This window comes from Pan paniscus, chromosome 10 (assembly GCF_029289425.2).
Source record: "Pan paniscus chromosome 10, NHGRI_mPanPan1-v2.0_pri, whole genome shotgun sequence".
NCBI classification, from domain to species: domain Eukaryota; kingdom Metazoa; phylum Chordata; class Mammalia; order Primates; family Hominidae; genus Pan; species Pan paniscus.
The window spans coordinates 15,894,925-15,913,287 of record NC_073259.2 but is presented as its reverse complement, the minus strand read 5'-3'; the positions used below and the strand labels follow the sequence as shown (position 1 = coordinate 15,913,287).

The 18,363-nt window shown below is 33.4% G+C and overlaps 2 protein-coding genes across 3 annotated transcripts in view; both read left to right on the top strand.

Moving 5' to 3' along the window:
* Positions 1-1,087, top strand: part of LOC100990924 (NKG2-A/NKG2-B type II integral membrane protein) — a 106,748-nt gene extending 105,661 nt beyond the window's left edge. For both annotated transcript variants that reach the window (XM_063593004.1, XM_063593003.1), the window contains one exon: positions 153-1,087. In XM_063593004.1, coding sequence (XP_063449074.1) covers positions 153-264 — 112 coding nt within the window. In that variant the 3' untranslated portion in view covers positions 265-1,087. The remainder of the gene's footprint in view (positions 1-152) is intronic.
* A 9,627-nt stretch (positions 1,088-10,714) lies between these two features.
* Positions 10,715-17,081, top strand: LOC100991458 (NKG2-E type II integral membrane protein). The gene is given in 7 exon segments (XM_003829626.5): positions 10,715-11,072; positions 11,471-11,569; positions 11,842-11,886; positions 12,433-12,587; positions 14,166-14,266; positions 15,142-15,224; positions 15,227-17,081. Coding segments are annotated over 7 exon segments (798 nt in total). The 5' UTR covers positions 10,715-10,780; the 3' UTR covers positions 15,250-17,081.
* Positions 17,082-18,363: the final 1,282 nt, after the last annotated feature.

The window sequence follows — 18,363 nt, the reverse complement described above, 5'->3', positions numbered from 1 at the left end:
TGAGTGTTCAGAATAATGACTCTTACTAATATTATGAAAAATTTAATTACCCTTTTCCATGAAATTCTTTTCTTACAGTACATGGAAAATGCTTTCGTCTCATGAATCATTTGCTTAAAATGTAACAGAATATGGATTTTTCTCCATTACAGGATAAAAGACTCAGATAATGCTGAACTTAACTGTGCAGTGCTACAAGTAAATGGACTTAAATCAGCCCAGTGTGGATCTTCAATAATATATCATTGTAAGCATAAGCTTTAGAGGTAAAGCGTTTGCATTTGCAGTGCATCAGATAAATTTTATATTTCTTAAAATAGAAATATATTATGATTGCATAAATCTTAAAATGAATTATGTTATTTGCTCTAATAAGAAAATTCTAAATCAATTATTGAAATAGAATACACACAATTACTAAAGTACAGACATCCTAGCATTTGTGTCGGGCTCATTTTGCTCAACATGGTATTTGTGGTTTTCAGCCTTTCTAAAAGTTGCATGTTATGTGAGTCAGCTTATAGGAAGTACCAAGAACAGTCAAACCCATGGAGACAGAAAGTAGAATAGTGGTTGCCAATGTCTGAGGGAGGTTGAAATAGGAGATGACCACTAACTGATAGAACGTTACTTTGTGTCGTGATGAAAACTTTCTAAATTTCAGTAGTGGTGATGGTTGTAACTCTGCGAATATACTAAATATCATTGATTTTTAATCATTTTAAGTGCATGAAATGTATGCTTTGTACACGACACTTCAATAAAGCTATCCAGAAAAAAAAAAAAAAGCCTCTCCTGGGATTATTTGTGACTGCATTTATTCTCTAAAGTAATTTTTAAAGATTAGCTTCTTTATAATATTGACTTTTCTAATCAATATAAAGTGTTTCCTTCAATGTACTGTGTTATCTTTAATTTCTCTCTATTGTATTTTGTATTTTGGGGGATTGAAGTCATACAGAAATGTAGGCATTTTACATTTATGCTTTTGTAAATGGCATCCTGATTCTAAAATTCCCTTTAGTAATTTTTGTTGTTATAAATAGAAATACAACTGATGTCTGCATTTTGATTTTATATCTACTTATTCCACTGATTTTATATATTTAAATCTATTATGTCAACTATTGATTTGTTTCTGGGTGTTCTATATAAAGAGCAATTTTATCTGCAAATGATCACACTTTTATTTTTTTAATCCATATGCTATAACGTAGTTTTATTTTCATTTATTTTCACTGGCTAGGGTTTTATACCCATAGTTGAATAGAAGGTACAATCAAAGTTCTGTGTGTATCATATGTATCGTTTTCTGATTTTGGCAAAAAATACTTAAACATGTTATTCATATTTACAAAGCTTGGTGTTGTTTTCATCCTATCTTTCTCATATCGAAGCAGTTTTATAATATTCCTATTTTCTAATAGACTTTATCAATTGTAACATTTTTATTAATTTGTAGCAGTTGGAATGATATATGTTGTGTTTATATAACATTTTATCAACTACTTTTATTTTTTCAAATGTTAAACCAGCCTTTGTTTCTGAAATAAATCCATGGTGATCATTGTATATTTCCCTCATAAAATATCAGTGCTGGCCGGGTGTGGTGGCTGACGTCTGTAATCCCAGCACTTTGGGAGACTGAGGCCGGTGGATCAGGAGGTCAAGAGATTGAGACCATCCTAGCCAACGTGCTGAAACCCCATCTGTACTAAAAATACAAAAACTAGCTGGGTGTGGTGGTGCGCACCTATAGTCCCAGCTACTCGAGAGGCTGAGGCAGGAGAATCACTTCCAACCAGGGGTCAGAGGTTGCAGTGAGCCGAGAGTGCACCACTGCACTCCAACCTGGCGACAGAGGGAGACTCTGTCTCAAAAAAAAAAAAAAAAAATTAGTGCATATATATTTTATGTAGGGTAAGATTTGTTTCTTCATCCACGTTCACAAGGATATTTGACCATGTTTTTATTCATAGCTATATACTTGAAAGGTTTTGATATCAAGGCTATCTTGGGAAGAATTTCTCTTTTTCTATAACCTAGAAGCATTTATTGAGCGTACTGCTTTATTTTTAAATGTTATAATTCACTAGTAATGCCATCTGAGTTTGTAGACTATTTTTCTAGGAAAGTTTATGTCTAAACTGAATTTCTTTAAAACATGTAGGATATACTCAGATTTCTATTTGATGCACTGCATTTGGTAATGAGTATGTATGAATTTTCTATTTCATATAGACATTAAAATGTAATGAAAATACAGTTTTATTGCCACTAAATAACTGTAAAGACCATAATGGTATTGCCATGTTTAATCTAGAAATAAGCCAGTTGTGGTGGCTCAAGCCTATAATCCCAGCACTTTGGGAGGCTTCACTGTGCCTGGCCCTTATCAATTTTTTAAAATGTTAAATTTATTATTTTTGTGGATACGTTAGTAGGTGTATATTTTTAGTAGTCTTTCATCAAATTTTAAAAGCATTTTCAATGAAAATACCTTTGGCCTTGTTGTTCTCTCTATTGTAATATTCTTTATCGTGATTTTTTACTGTTTATTCATTATTTTCTTATGCATCACTTGTATTTAATTTTAGCTTTTCTATTTTTAATTTATTTTAGTGCATTCAATGGTAATTTAATTTTTAGGTCATCTTTTGTAATATACGTACATTGAGGGCAATCGATTTTTACAAGAGAGATTTTCATTCTATTTTCCTTATAATTCATATAAAAATTGTGACCATTCATTTTGATAATTTATTTCACCCATATGTTATTTAGATATGTATTACTGAATTTAAAACCATTGAGGTTGTCAGATTTTTTTATTGACTTCTATTGTAGGTAAACTGTAGTTAGAACATTTTCTATGAAGCTGAAAATATTCTTCATCTTTGTATGCAAAGATGTGGCTAGTGTGCTGAGAAACTGGTTTTATATGTTATTTATTTGGTATTAATTAATGTTGAATTAGAATAGCTATTTTTTAACTATCCACTGGCCAAGCTTGGCTAGTGGTACTACATTGAAATCATAGTCCTATTTTTTTTACTAATATGCTTAGAATTATGAGATTACAGTGTATTTGGGAAAAATATGTGAAATTAAATATGTGAGTATTCTACATGTGTGTGAGTGTGTGCATATGAGTGATAACTACGTGTCTAGTTCAGATCTTTCTGTCAGCTCTGTGGCTTGTTTATGTGTTAAGCACTGAGAGAAAAGGGTTTAAAATCCCATTTATGATTGTTACTTATTCACTTTAATCCATTATATGTTGAACTTGTCACATTAGGTACATGCAATGATAAAAATGTATATTACTAGTGGTTTGGAAAATCAATCTTACATTATGAAGCATGCTTCCTCAATTCCAGTAAAGGGCTTGCCTTATATTAAGATGGCACTATTACAACTGTAATAGTGTTCTACCAGTTTGTGAGGCATGGTATATGTTGTTAAATATTTTATCCTCATCTTTCCGTGTTTAAATATTTTAATTTTAATTTCAGTGCGTACATAGTAGGTGTATATGTTCATGGGGTCCGTGAGCTGTTTTGAGGGAGACATGCAGTGCATAATAATGACATCATGTAAAAATGGTGTTTCCATCTCCCTAAGGATTTATTCTTTTGTTACAAACAATCCAGTTATACTCTTTAGTTATTTTAAAAAGTACAATTAAATTATTATTGACTGTAGTGACCCTGTTGTGCTATCAAACACTAGGTCTTATTCATCCTTTCTATTTTTTGTATCCACTGAGTAACCACTTTCACCTCCCTACTACTAACCTTCCACTATCCTTCTCAATCTCTGGTAACCATCCTTCTACTGTCTCTCTCCATGAGTTCAATTGTTGTGATTTTTAAATCCCACAGCTAAGTGAGGGCTTGTGATGATTGTCTTCCTGTGACTGGCTTATTTTATTTAACATAATGACCCCTGGTTCCATTCATGTTGTAGCAAATGACAGGGTCTCATTCTTTTTATGGCTGAATATTACTCCATTGTTTATATACACACGTTATTTGTCCATTCATCTGTTGATGGACACTTAGGTAGCTTCCAGATCATAGCTATTGTGAAGAGTGCTGCAACAAACATGGGAGTACAGCTATCTCTTAGATAAACTGATTTTCTTGCTTTTGGGTATATACCTGGGAGTGGGATTGCTGGATCATATGGTAGCTCTACATTTATATTCATTTTTCTTTATGCTTACATGCAAGGAATGTCTCCTAAAGACAACAAACAGTTATTACTGAATATATACATTCTTTGCTTTTAAATTCAAATTACTCTATACTTAATATAATTATCAATTTCTAAAATATAATCCTTATGTATTTTATTTGTATGGAAATATATAAGCACTGGTATTAATTATAACTTAATTTTTATTACATTCTGATTGAACACTACCAAGTGTTTAAACTCTGTTGTTCCCTTATGTTTTCATAATGAATATTTTCATTGTTTACTTTCCACATACAAACTTGTTAATTTAATATAATTTACAACACACCTGCTGGCACTTTGATCTTGGACCTCCCTGTTGTCTGAACTGTGAGTAATATATCTGTATGGTTAATAGATTGCTTAGTTTGTGATATTTTATTATAGCAGTACAAACAAAGTAAGATTACTCTCTATTTTATTTACCAGTTAGCCTGTATCTGCTCCCCAAATTCTAATACAAATATTTATTTCAATGTTGGAAACTTTGTCATTAATACACTATCTATTCAATATCCAATTAGGTATATCCACATAATTCCTTTACTTTAAGTCTTCTTTTTGAATATCCAAGTTTTCATTGGGAAGGTGTGCTTAATCTATTGAAGATATTTGAATTTTATTTTCTTTAGAGTTATTAATAACTAATTCACTGCAATTTCTTAAACTCCTTGAAAATTATTTCATTTCATGTTACATTAAAAGTATATTTTCACTTCTTATTGACTTCCAACTTAGCCATAACCCATAGGAAACCAGATATTGCCATTATTTGCAATAGTCACAGTAATTCATATGTAGGTTCGGTGTTAGGGTTCTCCAGATGGACAGAACTAATAGGATACGTGTATATATGAAAGGGAGTTTATTAGGGAGAATTGGCTCACACGATCACAAGGCAAAGTCCCACAATAGGCCATCTGCAAGCTGGGGAAGAAAGAAGCCAGTAGTGGCTCAGTAAAAGCCTCAGAAGCAGAGAAGCCAAAAGTGCAGCCTTCAGTCTGTGGCCGAAGGCCCAGGAGCCCCTGTAAAACCACTGGTGTAAGTACAAGAGTCCAAAGGCTGAAGAACCTGGAGTCTGATGTCCAAGGGCAGGAGGAACGAAGGAAGCATCCAGCACGGGAGAAAAATGAAAGCCGAACACTCAGCAAGCCAGCTTACCCCACCTTCTTCTAGCTGCTTTGTTCTACTCGCTCTGGCAGCCATTGGATGGTGCCCGCCCACACCGAGGATGGGTCTTCTTCGCCCAGTCCACTGAGTCAAATGTCAATCTCCTCTGGCAACACCGTCACAGACACAGCCAGAAACAACACTTTACCAGCTATCTAGGCATCCTTCAATCCAATCCGGCTGACACCTAATATTAATCATCGTAAGTTCTGTGTGTGTGTGTGTGTGTGTGTATTTACGTCACATAAACATATATATATATATATACACATACATCATATAGAGTAAATTCTAATTACTCCAGTTATCTTGTATAATTTTTGTTTTGTTTTTATATATTGTGCGTTTGTATTAGCATAAACTTCATTCACGTTAAACGCTCAAACAGTAGAAATCTGTATTATTTCGATTAACAAAGGACATGATATACAGTCACGTGCCACAAAATGATGTTTTGGTCAATGACTGACTGCACATAGATAGTGGTCCCACTAGATTATAACGGAGCTGAAAAATTCCTATGAATTAGTGACGTCATAGCAATAGTTGCAGTACAGTGTATTATTCACATGTCTGTGGTGATGCTAGTGTAAATTACCTTGCTGCCAGTGGAATAAAAGTATAGCACAAACAATTACATACACTACATAATATTCGATAATGATAATAAATGACAATGTTACCGGTTTATGTATTTACTGTAGTATACTTTTAATTATTATTTTAGAGTGTACTCCTTCTACTTTCACAAAAACAGTTACCTGAAAATCAACCTTGGGCAGTTCCTTCAGGAGGAATTCCAGAAGAAGGCACTGTTACCATAGGAGAGGACCGCTGCACATGTGTTATTGCCTGAACCTTCCAGTGGGACAAGATGTGGAGGGGATGACAGTGAGATTGATCTTGCTGACACTGCGTAGGCTTAGGCTAATGTATGTTTTCGTGTCTTCGTTTTTAAAAAAAGTTTAAAAAGAAAAAAATTAAAATGAAAAATAGAAAAAAGCTCGTAGAAAAAGAATATAAAGAAAATAGTTGTTAAGACTGTGCAATTTGTGTTTTTAAATAAAGTGTATTTTAAAAGAGGCAGAAAGTTTTTAAGAAATGAAAAATTTAGAAACCAACAAAGGTGCAGTAAAGTTAATTTATTATTAGCTCAAGAAAAAAAGTGCTGCATAAATATAGTGTACCCTAGTGTACAGTCTATAAATCCTACAGTAGTGTGCTGTAATATCCTAGGCCTTGACTTTCACTTGCTACTTACTCACTGACTCACCCAGGGAAAATTCCATTTCTGCAGTCTTCATTCGTAGTAAGTGCCCTATAAAAGGATGCCATTTTAACCTTTTTTTAAACCATATTTTACTGTTTTTTTGGTTTATATATAATTAGATAAACAAAAATTACCATTCTGGTCACTGCTTACATTATTCACAACAGTAACATGTTGTACAGGTTTGTATCCTTGGAGCAATAGGCTATCCCATATAACATAGGAGTGTAGTAGCTGTACCATCTAGGTTTGTGTAAATAAACTCTTTGATGTTGACACAGGGATGAAATTGCCTAAAGACATATTCCTCAGAAGTATCCCTGTCATTATGCAAACAATAATGGTGTAACACTATTTAATGGAAAACACCAAGTGGATGTTTGTAGCAATAGTAGACATCAGTGCTTCAGACTTAAATAGAAAACGTTAGTGAATGATACATTATGTGGCATCTTTAGTGAATGATTTTATTGTTTTAATTCCATAATGTGACTAATAGAAAAATTAACCTAGTTTATGAAAATGTAATAAAATGTAAATATAAGTAAATTTACTTGTAACAGAAATAGATACAATGTGAACACAAGCATATATGCATATGACATTATTAATTACTTTTGTGAAAATATATTACAATATATTTTACAGAAAAACATATATACCTAGCCACCATTAGCCATTGTGATGGAAGGGCAATTAATAATTCTCATTGCAAAGAAATAAATATGGGTTTAAATTCCAACTTTTTAGATTTTAGAGAATAGCCGGGCACAGTGGCTCAGGCCTGCAATCCCAGCACTTTGGAAGGCCGAGGCAGACGGATAACGAGGTTAGGAGATCGAGACCATCCTGGCTAACACGGTGAAACCTCGTCTCTACTAAAAATACAAAAAAAAATTAGCTGGGCGTGGTGGCACACGCCTGTAATCCCAGCTACTCAAGAGGCTGAGGCAGGAGAATCGCTTGAGCCCAGGAGGCAGAAGTTGCAGTGAGCCGAGATGGCACCACTGCACTCCAGCCTGGGCAATAGAATTATGCATAAACATTCCCCCTTTTCTTGATAGAAAATAAATGATGAAAAGATTTTTATTTAATACAACTAGATAATTTATAGTTTTTTCCCTGATGTTCGTATACCATTTATTTTTTAAAAATTTTTGTTTATTTGTTTTTGAGACAAGGTCTGGCTCTGTTGCCCAGGCTACAGTGCAGTGACACTAACAGTTCACTGAAGCCTTGACCCCCAGGGCTCAAGCGATCCTCTCACCTCAGCCTCCAGAGCAGATGGGACTACAAGCAAACACCAACATCCTCGGCTAATTTTTTTATATATATATATATTTATATATATTTATATATATATATTTATATATATTTATATATATATTTATATATATATATTTTTTTTTTTTTTTTAAGAGATGGGGTTTCATCCTGTGTATCATGCTAACCTCAAACTCCTGAGCTCAAGTGATCCTGGAGTGCTGGGATTACTGACATGAGCTGCCACGCCCAGACATTCATGTATCATTTTACTTGTGTTTTAAAAAAATCTCCATTTTCTGGCCTCCCCATTTTTAAGTAGGTGATGTTTTAAAAATTGCTTTAACCTCCCTTCATAGTTTAACTTAGGCTTTAATCATTTACAACAAATATTTCTATCAAAATGCAGACAATAAGTCATGATTAGAGAAGGAATCCGTGAACAATATAGTAGATAGTTGTTTTATTATTTCAGTCTCTGGCATAGAGATATAGCTCAGTATTAATATTTTATTCTTTCAAGAGACATTTATTTTAATCAGAGGAATCTGGTTAACTTATATAAAGGAGAAAAATGAATGAGGGAATTTTAAGAACTAAGGCAAAGAAAGCAAGAAGATAAGTTTGAGAATGCATGTCAGTTACAATTAAGTTGAAAATGCAGCATTTTCTCAAAATAGTAACAAGTACATTAAATTCCTATTGATAAAATCATTATTTAAATTTTGTTATTATGATAGCAGTGATATTATAGGGGTATATGATAAACAAGTATATAATGTCAAGTTTCAGCCACCTTGTCTAAATGTAGAAAGCAACCACCTAAGATCCTTTTGAAAAGTTACAAAACTTTGGTGTTTGTGACTGAGATGGAAACAATCACCAGCATGGATCAAATCTCTGCTCTCCCCTCATCTTGTCGACCATAAAAATAATGTCTAAGAGGCACTTGAAAATGCACAAACTAAATGACACACTAGCCACCCAAAGTCTCCTATATTCTAAAGTGTGTGATGAGACAAACTGATTCAAAATAGCCCTAGGGTGAGAATTTCCTGTTCAAATCTGCAGTGACACATTGGTGAGGAATCTACTTTTTCCACTCTTGCCTCACTCTGACCCTTCAAAGGGCAGTCTGTGAAGATCACAGATAACGTTTGTGTCTTTCAGAGGTAACCTGACCTCTCCACTGAAGGGCATGTGGCTTTCTGATGACAGTAGGTAAGTGTTGCTCCTCTCCCTGTTTCTCTACTAGCTCATCTCATTTAGTAGAAGATTGTAAATACTGGCTGTGATGCGCCTGAGGTAAAGTTGATATAGATGAAAATCAAGGTAGAACTTTATTCACGTGAATAATTCAAGGTGAAAAACGAGCCAAAATATAAACTATGTTTAAGGATTTCTTAGAGTATTCACATCATTGCCGGTGGAGAATCACTCAAGTAGATGCATACATAATAATAGGTTTGCCAATCCATGTAATTTAGAGTGAAACCCATAACCATCATGGCAATGAACAATTAATTTTGGATTTTGTAATCATTACTGGTTTAATTGTATATTACATTTAGACCAAACTTTAAAAATAAAATTTTAATATGGATACATCAAATTGTGAATGTCAAACATTAATTCTCAATCACACACCTAGATTTCATGAAAGCAGTTTTAATTTTTAATAAAAATAAGGATGAAATCATTTCCATAAAATGCAAATCTGACCTTAATTATAAACAATCGGAAGACTTAAAACAATTGAACCAAACATTGCAAAAAAGATGTACCACACTGACATGAGACGCCTAATTAATCAGTTATTTTAACACACTCTAATGCAAATCAGAAATAATAAAATGGCAATTGTGTTAAAAATAGTTGAAATATCTATTATGTATTCAGTGGTAACAGGTGCCAGGTTGTGTGTTTAGTTTTCTACATACATTATACTTTATAAATTATTTTTCCCAGTGTAGATTAGTAAACTAGGTTAGTAGACACTAAGTAATTTAGTACAGGTCACATATTACAACTTGCAAAGCTAGAATTAATTGTAGTCTCACTGACTACAGAGCTCATTGACTAGATTATTAAATTACATTATCTGAACTATTACAATTACTTATACAACCAAAGCGACCCTCACTGACTTATACAATCATAGGAGCTTTCTGAAAGTTTGATTGGACACTATTCTTCCATAGATGGCCCACACGTTTATTTATCATTTTAAGTTTTCCTATTTTAGTCATTAAATCAATTACCAATTTCTTGCGTAAAAGCAGCAATTTAAAAATATATTATGTTTTCAATAGTATTTATGCATACAGTAATGTAATGTTTTACAAGATATATTTTTAAAATTTTAATGATTTTTCTGATTTCCTAATTTAGAAAAAAAATCATTTGACAATACCTCAGATCCTTTTAATAAATGAATGTAACTCACTAACAATGTACGTTAGTGTAAGAAGTTACTCTATATGCTGACAGAACTATTTTATGGCGCACAATCGTTAACCATCAATGACTCTTAAAACTATGATAAAATTAGTGTATTTCTAAATACAGTATTTTAATTGTTAACGTATGCAGTCTATTGGTGTTAAACATTTTTGAAGAATCTAACCTTAATTTAATATCAATTTTTTTCATGAACTTCCTAGTTCTCACAAGTTTAATGTTTTTATTGTTCCCACTAGTAATATTATGTCAAATACAGAATACATCTAAAAAATTGCCAATTATATCATGTAATTTTTGTTTAAAGCTTTAGGAAATTAGTAGCAGAATTTTACCTAGGTTAACAGCAAAGTAAACATTACTCAGCCCCAACACATGCACATTGCCTATACCAGGGATCCTGTCAAAATATACACCATTTATAGCTTCTTAAGTGCAGTTATCATAGAGCACAGTCCCTCACATCACACAGCTGCAGAAATGAATAAACAAAGAGGAACCTTCTCAGAAGTGAGTCTGGCCCAGGACCCAAAGAGGCAGCAAAGGAAACCTAAAGGCAATAAAAGCTCCATTTCAGGAACCGAACAGGAAATATTCCAAGTAGAATTAAACCTTCAAAATGCTTCTCTGAATCATCAAGGGATTGATAAAATATATGACTGCCAACGTAAAACGTTAAATATATCTTCAATGTTATTGTTCTAGGATGTGCAGTTGAGTGCAGAAGGGTGAGGAAAGATTAGGGAATATTTTACACTTGTGAGAATCAGAGTTCATAATTGGGATCTAATATTCTAATATGAAATCAGAAGACTAATTTTATTCAGGCATTGTTCAACCGTAATCAACTGTAATCTGCAATCCACTCATGGAACATTATATTTACTGAAAATGAAAGGGTATATTCTGAGAGAAAGATTACTAGAGTAGATGTAGATTTAGAGGCCAGAGTTTATCATTATGTTTCCCTGTATGTGTGGGTTCTCTAGTATGTAATTCTCTAGTATGTAATCCTAATCAACTCTCTATCTCCCCTCTCTCAGTGCCTCTATTTCTCTCCCTCAGGTTTACTGCCACCTCCAGAGAAGCTCACTGCTGAGGTCCTGGGAATCATTTGCATTGTCCTGATGTCTGCTGTGTTAAAAACGATAGTTCTTATTCCTTGTAAGCATATTCTTGAAAGATTAGAAGGGAACGTTTTACTTTAATGCTTGGAAGTGCCTCAAAATATTTCATACTGTTGAAGAATAGAACTCTTATTTTAATGTTTATTTCAAAGATCTATTACTTCATTTATTTTTATAGAAAAAGTTAATTTTATTAAAGATTGTCCCCATTTTAAATAACACACAAAGTTTCAAAGTAAGAAACTAAACTCATTATGGTTTATCTAGATATTAGTTTTTATAAAAATCATTTTAATTTTTCTATTACAGTCCTGGAGCAGAACAATTCTTCCCCAAATACAAGAACCCAGAAAGGTACATTTTTATTTTCAACATTCTGATATTAGTACAATTTATATTTTGTGTCTATTTTAAGGCATGTAAAAGAATAATGGCATTTTTGCAGAAAATAAGCCATAAAATTCAGCCATAAATATTTATAAACAAAGATTATAAGGCAGCATTTCCTTTTCTCCAGTAAGTAGAAATGCTCACTTAAAATCATTCTACCCTCTTTCTCCCAATTAACAGAAGTCTCCTACTGCTGTGAGATGATACCAAATAAATAATTTTACTATCCTAAAAAAGCAGTTGTGTATCAGTGATGTTCAAGACATGTGTGGAGTGTATTTTTGTTTGTTGGTTTGCTTTATATGGGAACACAATTAGGGGAGAGAGGCTAACCCTTTTCTGTTCATGTGTGTATGACTGACTCAGTTATTAAAATATATATACTTATAAGCCTGTAAGGATGCGTAAATATGTTAAGCACATATATGTTTATACTGTTGCAAATATGTAAACTAATTTTCATTTTTAAAAATTCATATTGGTGTAGATAGTAATTCATATCTTTATGAGCACGTCCTTGTGGCCATTGTCCTGAGGAGTGGATTACATATTTCAACAGTTGTTATTATATTGGTAAGGAAAAAAGAACTTGGGAAGAGAGTTTGCTGGCCTGTGCTTCAAAGAACTCTTCTAGTCTGCTTTCTATAGATAATGAAGAAGAAATGGTAAGATGTAAATGTTTCAAACATTTTATGAAAAGCTTCTTTCAGTGAATAATACATTTTTAGAAAACATCCATATGGGTGTACATATATTTAGCTTATATATTTTCAAGTGTATGCATTATTCAATTGATTGACTTAATAATGTTTTTAAAGTTATATACCGCTAATGTACTTTTTTTTCAGTTTTTGCTTTTTATGGAAAATCATGCTTCTATTAATGCTTTGAATCCACAATAAATTTTACTATTTAATTTTATTGAGCATGATATGATCTAGTCATGCAGATTGATCACAAAGTGAATGAACTCATGTGATACAAATGAGATCATGAAATAAAAGTTTCCAGCTCTAGCAGTTCCACCCCTGTGTATGCCCTCATCACTTATCCTGACTCCTCTCCAAAACACTGTCTTGACTTTTGAAGTTATAAATAATGTTTGCCTGTTCTTGAATTTATAAAAAAAGGAATTATACAGTGTGAATTTCATGTCTGTCTTTTTCACTCCTATCTGATATTTGTGGAATTCGTCCATATTATTGCGGTTATCTGTAGTTTGTTACTGTTCACTGCTGTAGTATGTACAAAGAACACTAAGAATTCATTCTGTCCTATGTCTCTAGATGGGGAAGTGAGTCTCATGCCGTCAGGGACAAAGAGGACCCTAGGTGGTGCATTGGTAGTCGTGGGGTCCCTTTCCTGATCCTCCTCACCCACAACCACCCTGGTGTCTCCTGGTATGAGAAGGAAGCACTTTCTCTAGCTCCGTATTGGTGGCAGGTCTCCTGGTAGATCATCCTTGCCAGTGGCACCAGCCTTGCCTGGTATTGTGGAGGGGACTCTCCTTCGATACCTTCCTCCTATTGCCAGGTTGGGTGTAGGGAAACAGCAGGCCTAGGTCACCTTCTTCTGTTGTGTGGAGGACCTTAACATGCTCGCTTGGACACTTGGTTGATCCCTGATGCTAGGGTCCCAGACAATTTCATCTTTCTCTTTCCACCTTTCAGAGTTCTCCATTGCTTTTGTCTTTCATTAATCCCAGAGTTTATAGTTGTTTTTAGTAGGGAGTAGCAGACAGAGACGAGTCTACACCACCTGGTCAGGACCACTGTTATTCCACAAAAACCGATCGGATAAAAATTGAGGGCTTATCTAGTTAAAGAATGGTGTGGTGCCAAGAAAACCCAATCTGTAGCTTCTATGTCATTTATTTCTGAATGACAACCCCTCAATTCCCTTCTAAATCTCCAACTCTGAGAAATATAGTACAAAAATAGATTGATTTAGTCACAGTATCTGGAGGAATGAATGCACAGTATCAGGAAACTTATTAAAACCCTTCCTGTGTTTATTCTGTTAATTGGAGTAACTATTACATTGCAAGAATTAAAATGTCTTTATTAACATGAGAATAAGAATGAAAGTACTAAGTATAAACGTTGAAGAGTTCATTTAAATAAAAAATTCAAACATTTATGAAAGTTTTTGGCACTGCGAATAGTGGTTTTCAACTTTAATATATTGTTTTTGTAATGTTTTCATAATTATTATTTAAGTGAAAATTATTTCTTTCCTTTTAGAAATTTCTGGCCAGCATTTTACCTTCCTCATGGATTGGTGTGTTTCGTAACAGCAGTCATCATCCATGGGTGACAATAAATGGTTTGGCTTTCAAACATGAGTAAGTTGTTTTATAGGGTGCTATATATTAAAAAAAAGGATAAATTCAGAAGAATAATATGAATAAATGTGTGGAATCATAGACATGAAGAAAGATGTGGAAAGTTAGTGAAATGTTGATACAAATATTTTACAATAGACCATAGTAGTCCATATATGTCCACGACTCATTGGTCAGCTAGTAACTTTCTTGGTTATGAGATGGACCAGGGGTGTCTAATCTTTGGCTTCTGTGGGCCACATTGGAAGAAGAAGAGTCTTGGGCCACACATAAAAGACACTAACACTAACGCTAGCTGATGAGCTAAACAAAAAAATTGCAAAAATATCTCAGAATGTTTTAAGAAAGCTTATGTATTTGTGTTGGGCCGCATTCAAAGCTTCCTGGGCCACATGCGGCCAATGGGCCGTAAGTTAGACAAGCTTGAGATGGACTATCAGGGAATTGCAGTGCTTGTTTTCATAAAAAAGTCACCCTTATTTTACTTAAGAATATCCTCAAAGCACAATAGTAGTGCTGTTGGCATATTGCTTACAATTTTTTATTAGTAGGTATTGTTGTCAATCTCTTATTGTGCCTAATTTATAAATTAAACTTTATCACAGTTATGAATGTGTAGAGAAAACATAATCTCTCTATAGGTTCTGTACTATCAGCCATTTCAGACATCCACTGGGGTCTTGAAACATATCCCCCGTGGATGAAGGGGGACTACTCTGTTGAGTGTTCAGAATAATGACTTTTAGTAATAGCATATGAAAAATTTAATTACCCTTTTTCATAAAATTATTTTCTTACAGTACATGGAAAATGCTTTTGTCTCATGGGTCATTTGCATAAAATGTAACAGAATTATGGATTTTTCTCCATTACAGGATAAAAGACTCAGATCATGCTGAACGTAACTGTGCAATGCTACATGTACGTGGACTTATATCAGACCAGTGTGGTTCTTCAAGAATCATTGTGAGCATAAGCTTTAGAATTAAAGCGCTTGAGCTTGCAGTGCATCAGATAAAATTTTATATTTGTTCAAATAGAAATGATATTATGATTGCATAAACCTTAAAATGAATTGTGTTATTTGCTCTAATAATAAGAAAATTCCAAATCAATTATTGAAATATAATACACACAATTACGGAAGTACAGATACCCTCGCATTTAAGTCAGGCTCATTTTGCTGAACGTGATGTTTGTGGCATTCAGGCTTCCTAAAAGTTGCATGTTTTGTTGGTCAGTTTATATGAAGTATCAAGAACAAGCAAAACCATGGAGACAGAAAATAAAATAGCGTTGCTAATGCCTAAGGGAGGTTGAAATAGGAGGTGTCCACTAATTGCTAGAATGTTTCTTTGTGTCAGTGATGAAAACTTTCTAAATTTCAGTAGCAGTGATGGTTGTAACTCTGTGAATATACTAAAAATCACTGATTTTTAATTATTTTAAGTGGATGAAATTTATGCTATGTGCACCATACCTCAATAAAGCTGTCCAAAACAAAAATATATACTGTCCTGGGATTGCTTGAGTCTGCATTTAACCTCTAAAGTAATTTTTAAAGATTAGCTTCTTGACATTTCCATACAATATCATATTGTGTCCTTCAATGTACTGGGTTCAATGTACAGGGTTTTCTTTAATTTCTCTCTATCCTATTATGTATTTTGGGGGTTTGAATCATACAGAAATGCAGATATTTTACATTCATGCTTTTGTAAATGGCATTCTGATTTTAATATTCCCTTTAATAACTTTTGTTGCTGTAAATAGAAATACAACTGATGTCTGCATTTTCACTTATTTTACATATTTAAATCTATCATTTCAAACAGATTTTTCTGGATTTTCTATATAAACAGCAATTTTATTTATTTTCTTTTTCTTTTTTTTTTCTTTTTTTATTATTATTATACTTTAAGTTTTAGGGTACATGTGCACAATGTGCAGGTTTGTTACATATGTATACATGTGCCATGTTGGTGTGCTGCACCCATTAACTCATCATTTAGCATTAGGTATATCTCCTAATGCTATCCCTCCCCACTCCCCCCACCCCACAACAGTCCCCTGTGGGTGATGTTCCCCTTCCTGTGTCCTGCAAATAATCACACTTTTATTTTTTCTATCCATGTGCCACAACTTATTTTTTCTTCATTTATTTTCTCTGGCTAGTACTTTATATCCAGAGTTGAATAGAAGGTACAATCAAATTTTACATGTATCATATGTATCATTTTCTGGTTTTGGCAAAAAATAATTCAACATATTATTCATATTTACAAAGTTTGGTGTTTTTTTCATCATATCTTTCTTATATTGAAGCGGTTTTATAATATTCCTTTTTTCTAATAGATGTTATCAATTGTAACATTTTTATTTTTTATTACTTAGAATGATATATGTTTTCTTTATACAACATTTTATAAAATAATTTTATTTTTGTCAAATGTTAAACTAGGCTTTGTTTCCAAAACAAATCCATGCTGATCATTGTATATTGCCCCTTATAAAATATCAGTGCACATACTACTATATCTAGGGTAAGATTTGTTTCTTCATCCATGTTCACAAGGATATTTGACCATGTTTTTATTTATAGCTATGTACTTGAAAAAGTTTTGGTCTCAAGGCTATCTTGGGAAGATTTTCTCTTTCTCAATAACCTGGAAGCATTTGTTAAGAGTACTGCTTTAGCCATGAAAAAGGATGAGTTCATGTCCTTTGCAGGGACATGGATGAAGCTGGAAACCATCATTCTCAGCAAACTATCACAAGGACAGAAAACCAAACACCGCATGTTCTCACTCATAGGTGGGAATTGAACAATGAGAACACATGGACACAGGGAGGAGAACATCACACACCGGGGCCTGTCGGGGGGTGGGGGGTTGGGGGAGGGATAGCATTAGGAGAAATACCTAATGTAAATGATGAGTTGATGGGTGCAGCACACCAACATGGCACATCTATGCCTATGTAACAAACCTGCACGTTGTGCACATGTACCCTAGAACTTAAAATATAATAATAATAATAAAGAGTACTGCTTTATTTTTAAATGTTATCATTCACTAGTTATGCCATCTGAGTTTGCAGGCTATTTTTGTAGAAAAGTTTATGGCTACACTGAATTTCTTCAATACATGTAGGGTTTACTCAGATTTCTATTTGAGGTACTATATTTTGGTAATGAGCATTTCCCAGGAATTTTCTATTTCATATGGACATTAAAATGCATTGATAATATAGTTTTATTGCCTGTTTAATAACTGTAAAGACCATAATGGTATTGCCATGTTTAAACTGGGAATAAAATATCTGTGCCTTTTCAAAATCTTCCCTTAGTAGTCCTTTGTGACCATTCATCTTGATAATTTCTTTGGCCCATATGTTATTTTGACATATATTACTGAATTAAAAACCATATAAGGTTCTCAGATTTTTGTTTATTGACTTCTGTTGTAGGTAAAATATAGTTAGAACATTTTCTATTAAACTGGAAATGTTCTTCATCCCTTTATAAATGTGGCTCATGTGGTGAGGTACTGGTTTTAAATGTTATTTATTTTTATTAATTAATGTTAAATTTGAATAGCTACATTTCAACTGTCTCCTAGCCAAGCTTGGCTAGCGGTACTACATTGAAATTGAGTATCCGTGTGAGTATATGTGTGTGAATGTATTCATATGAGTGATGGTTACTTGTCTAGTTTAAATCTTTCTATAGGCTCACTGGCCTGTCTTGTATTAAGCATCAAGAGAAGAGTCTTTAAAAATCCCATTTATGATTGTTTACTTGTTCACTTTATTCAGTTATATGTTGAACTTGTATCATTAGGTATATGCAATGATAAAAAATATATTACTAATGGTTTGGAAAATTAATTTATCATTATGAAGTATATTTCCCCAATTTCAGTAAATTTCATCTCGGCTCACTGCAGCCTCGACCTCACCTCCAAGGCTCAAGTGATCCTCCCACCTCAGCAACCAGAGTAGCTGGCTACAGGCCAATACCACCATGCTGGCTAATTTTCGTATTTTTTTGTAGAGACGGGGTTTCGTCATGTTGACCAGGCTGGTCTTGAACTCCT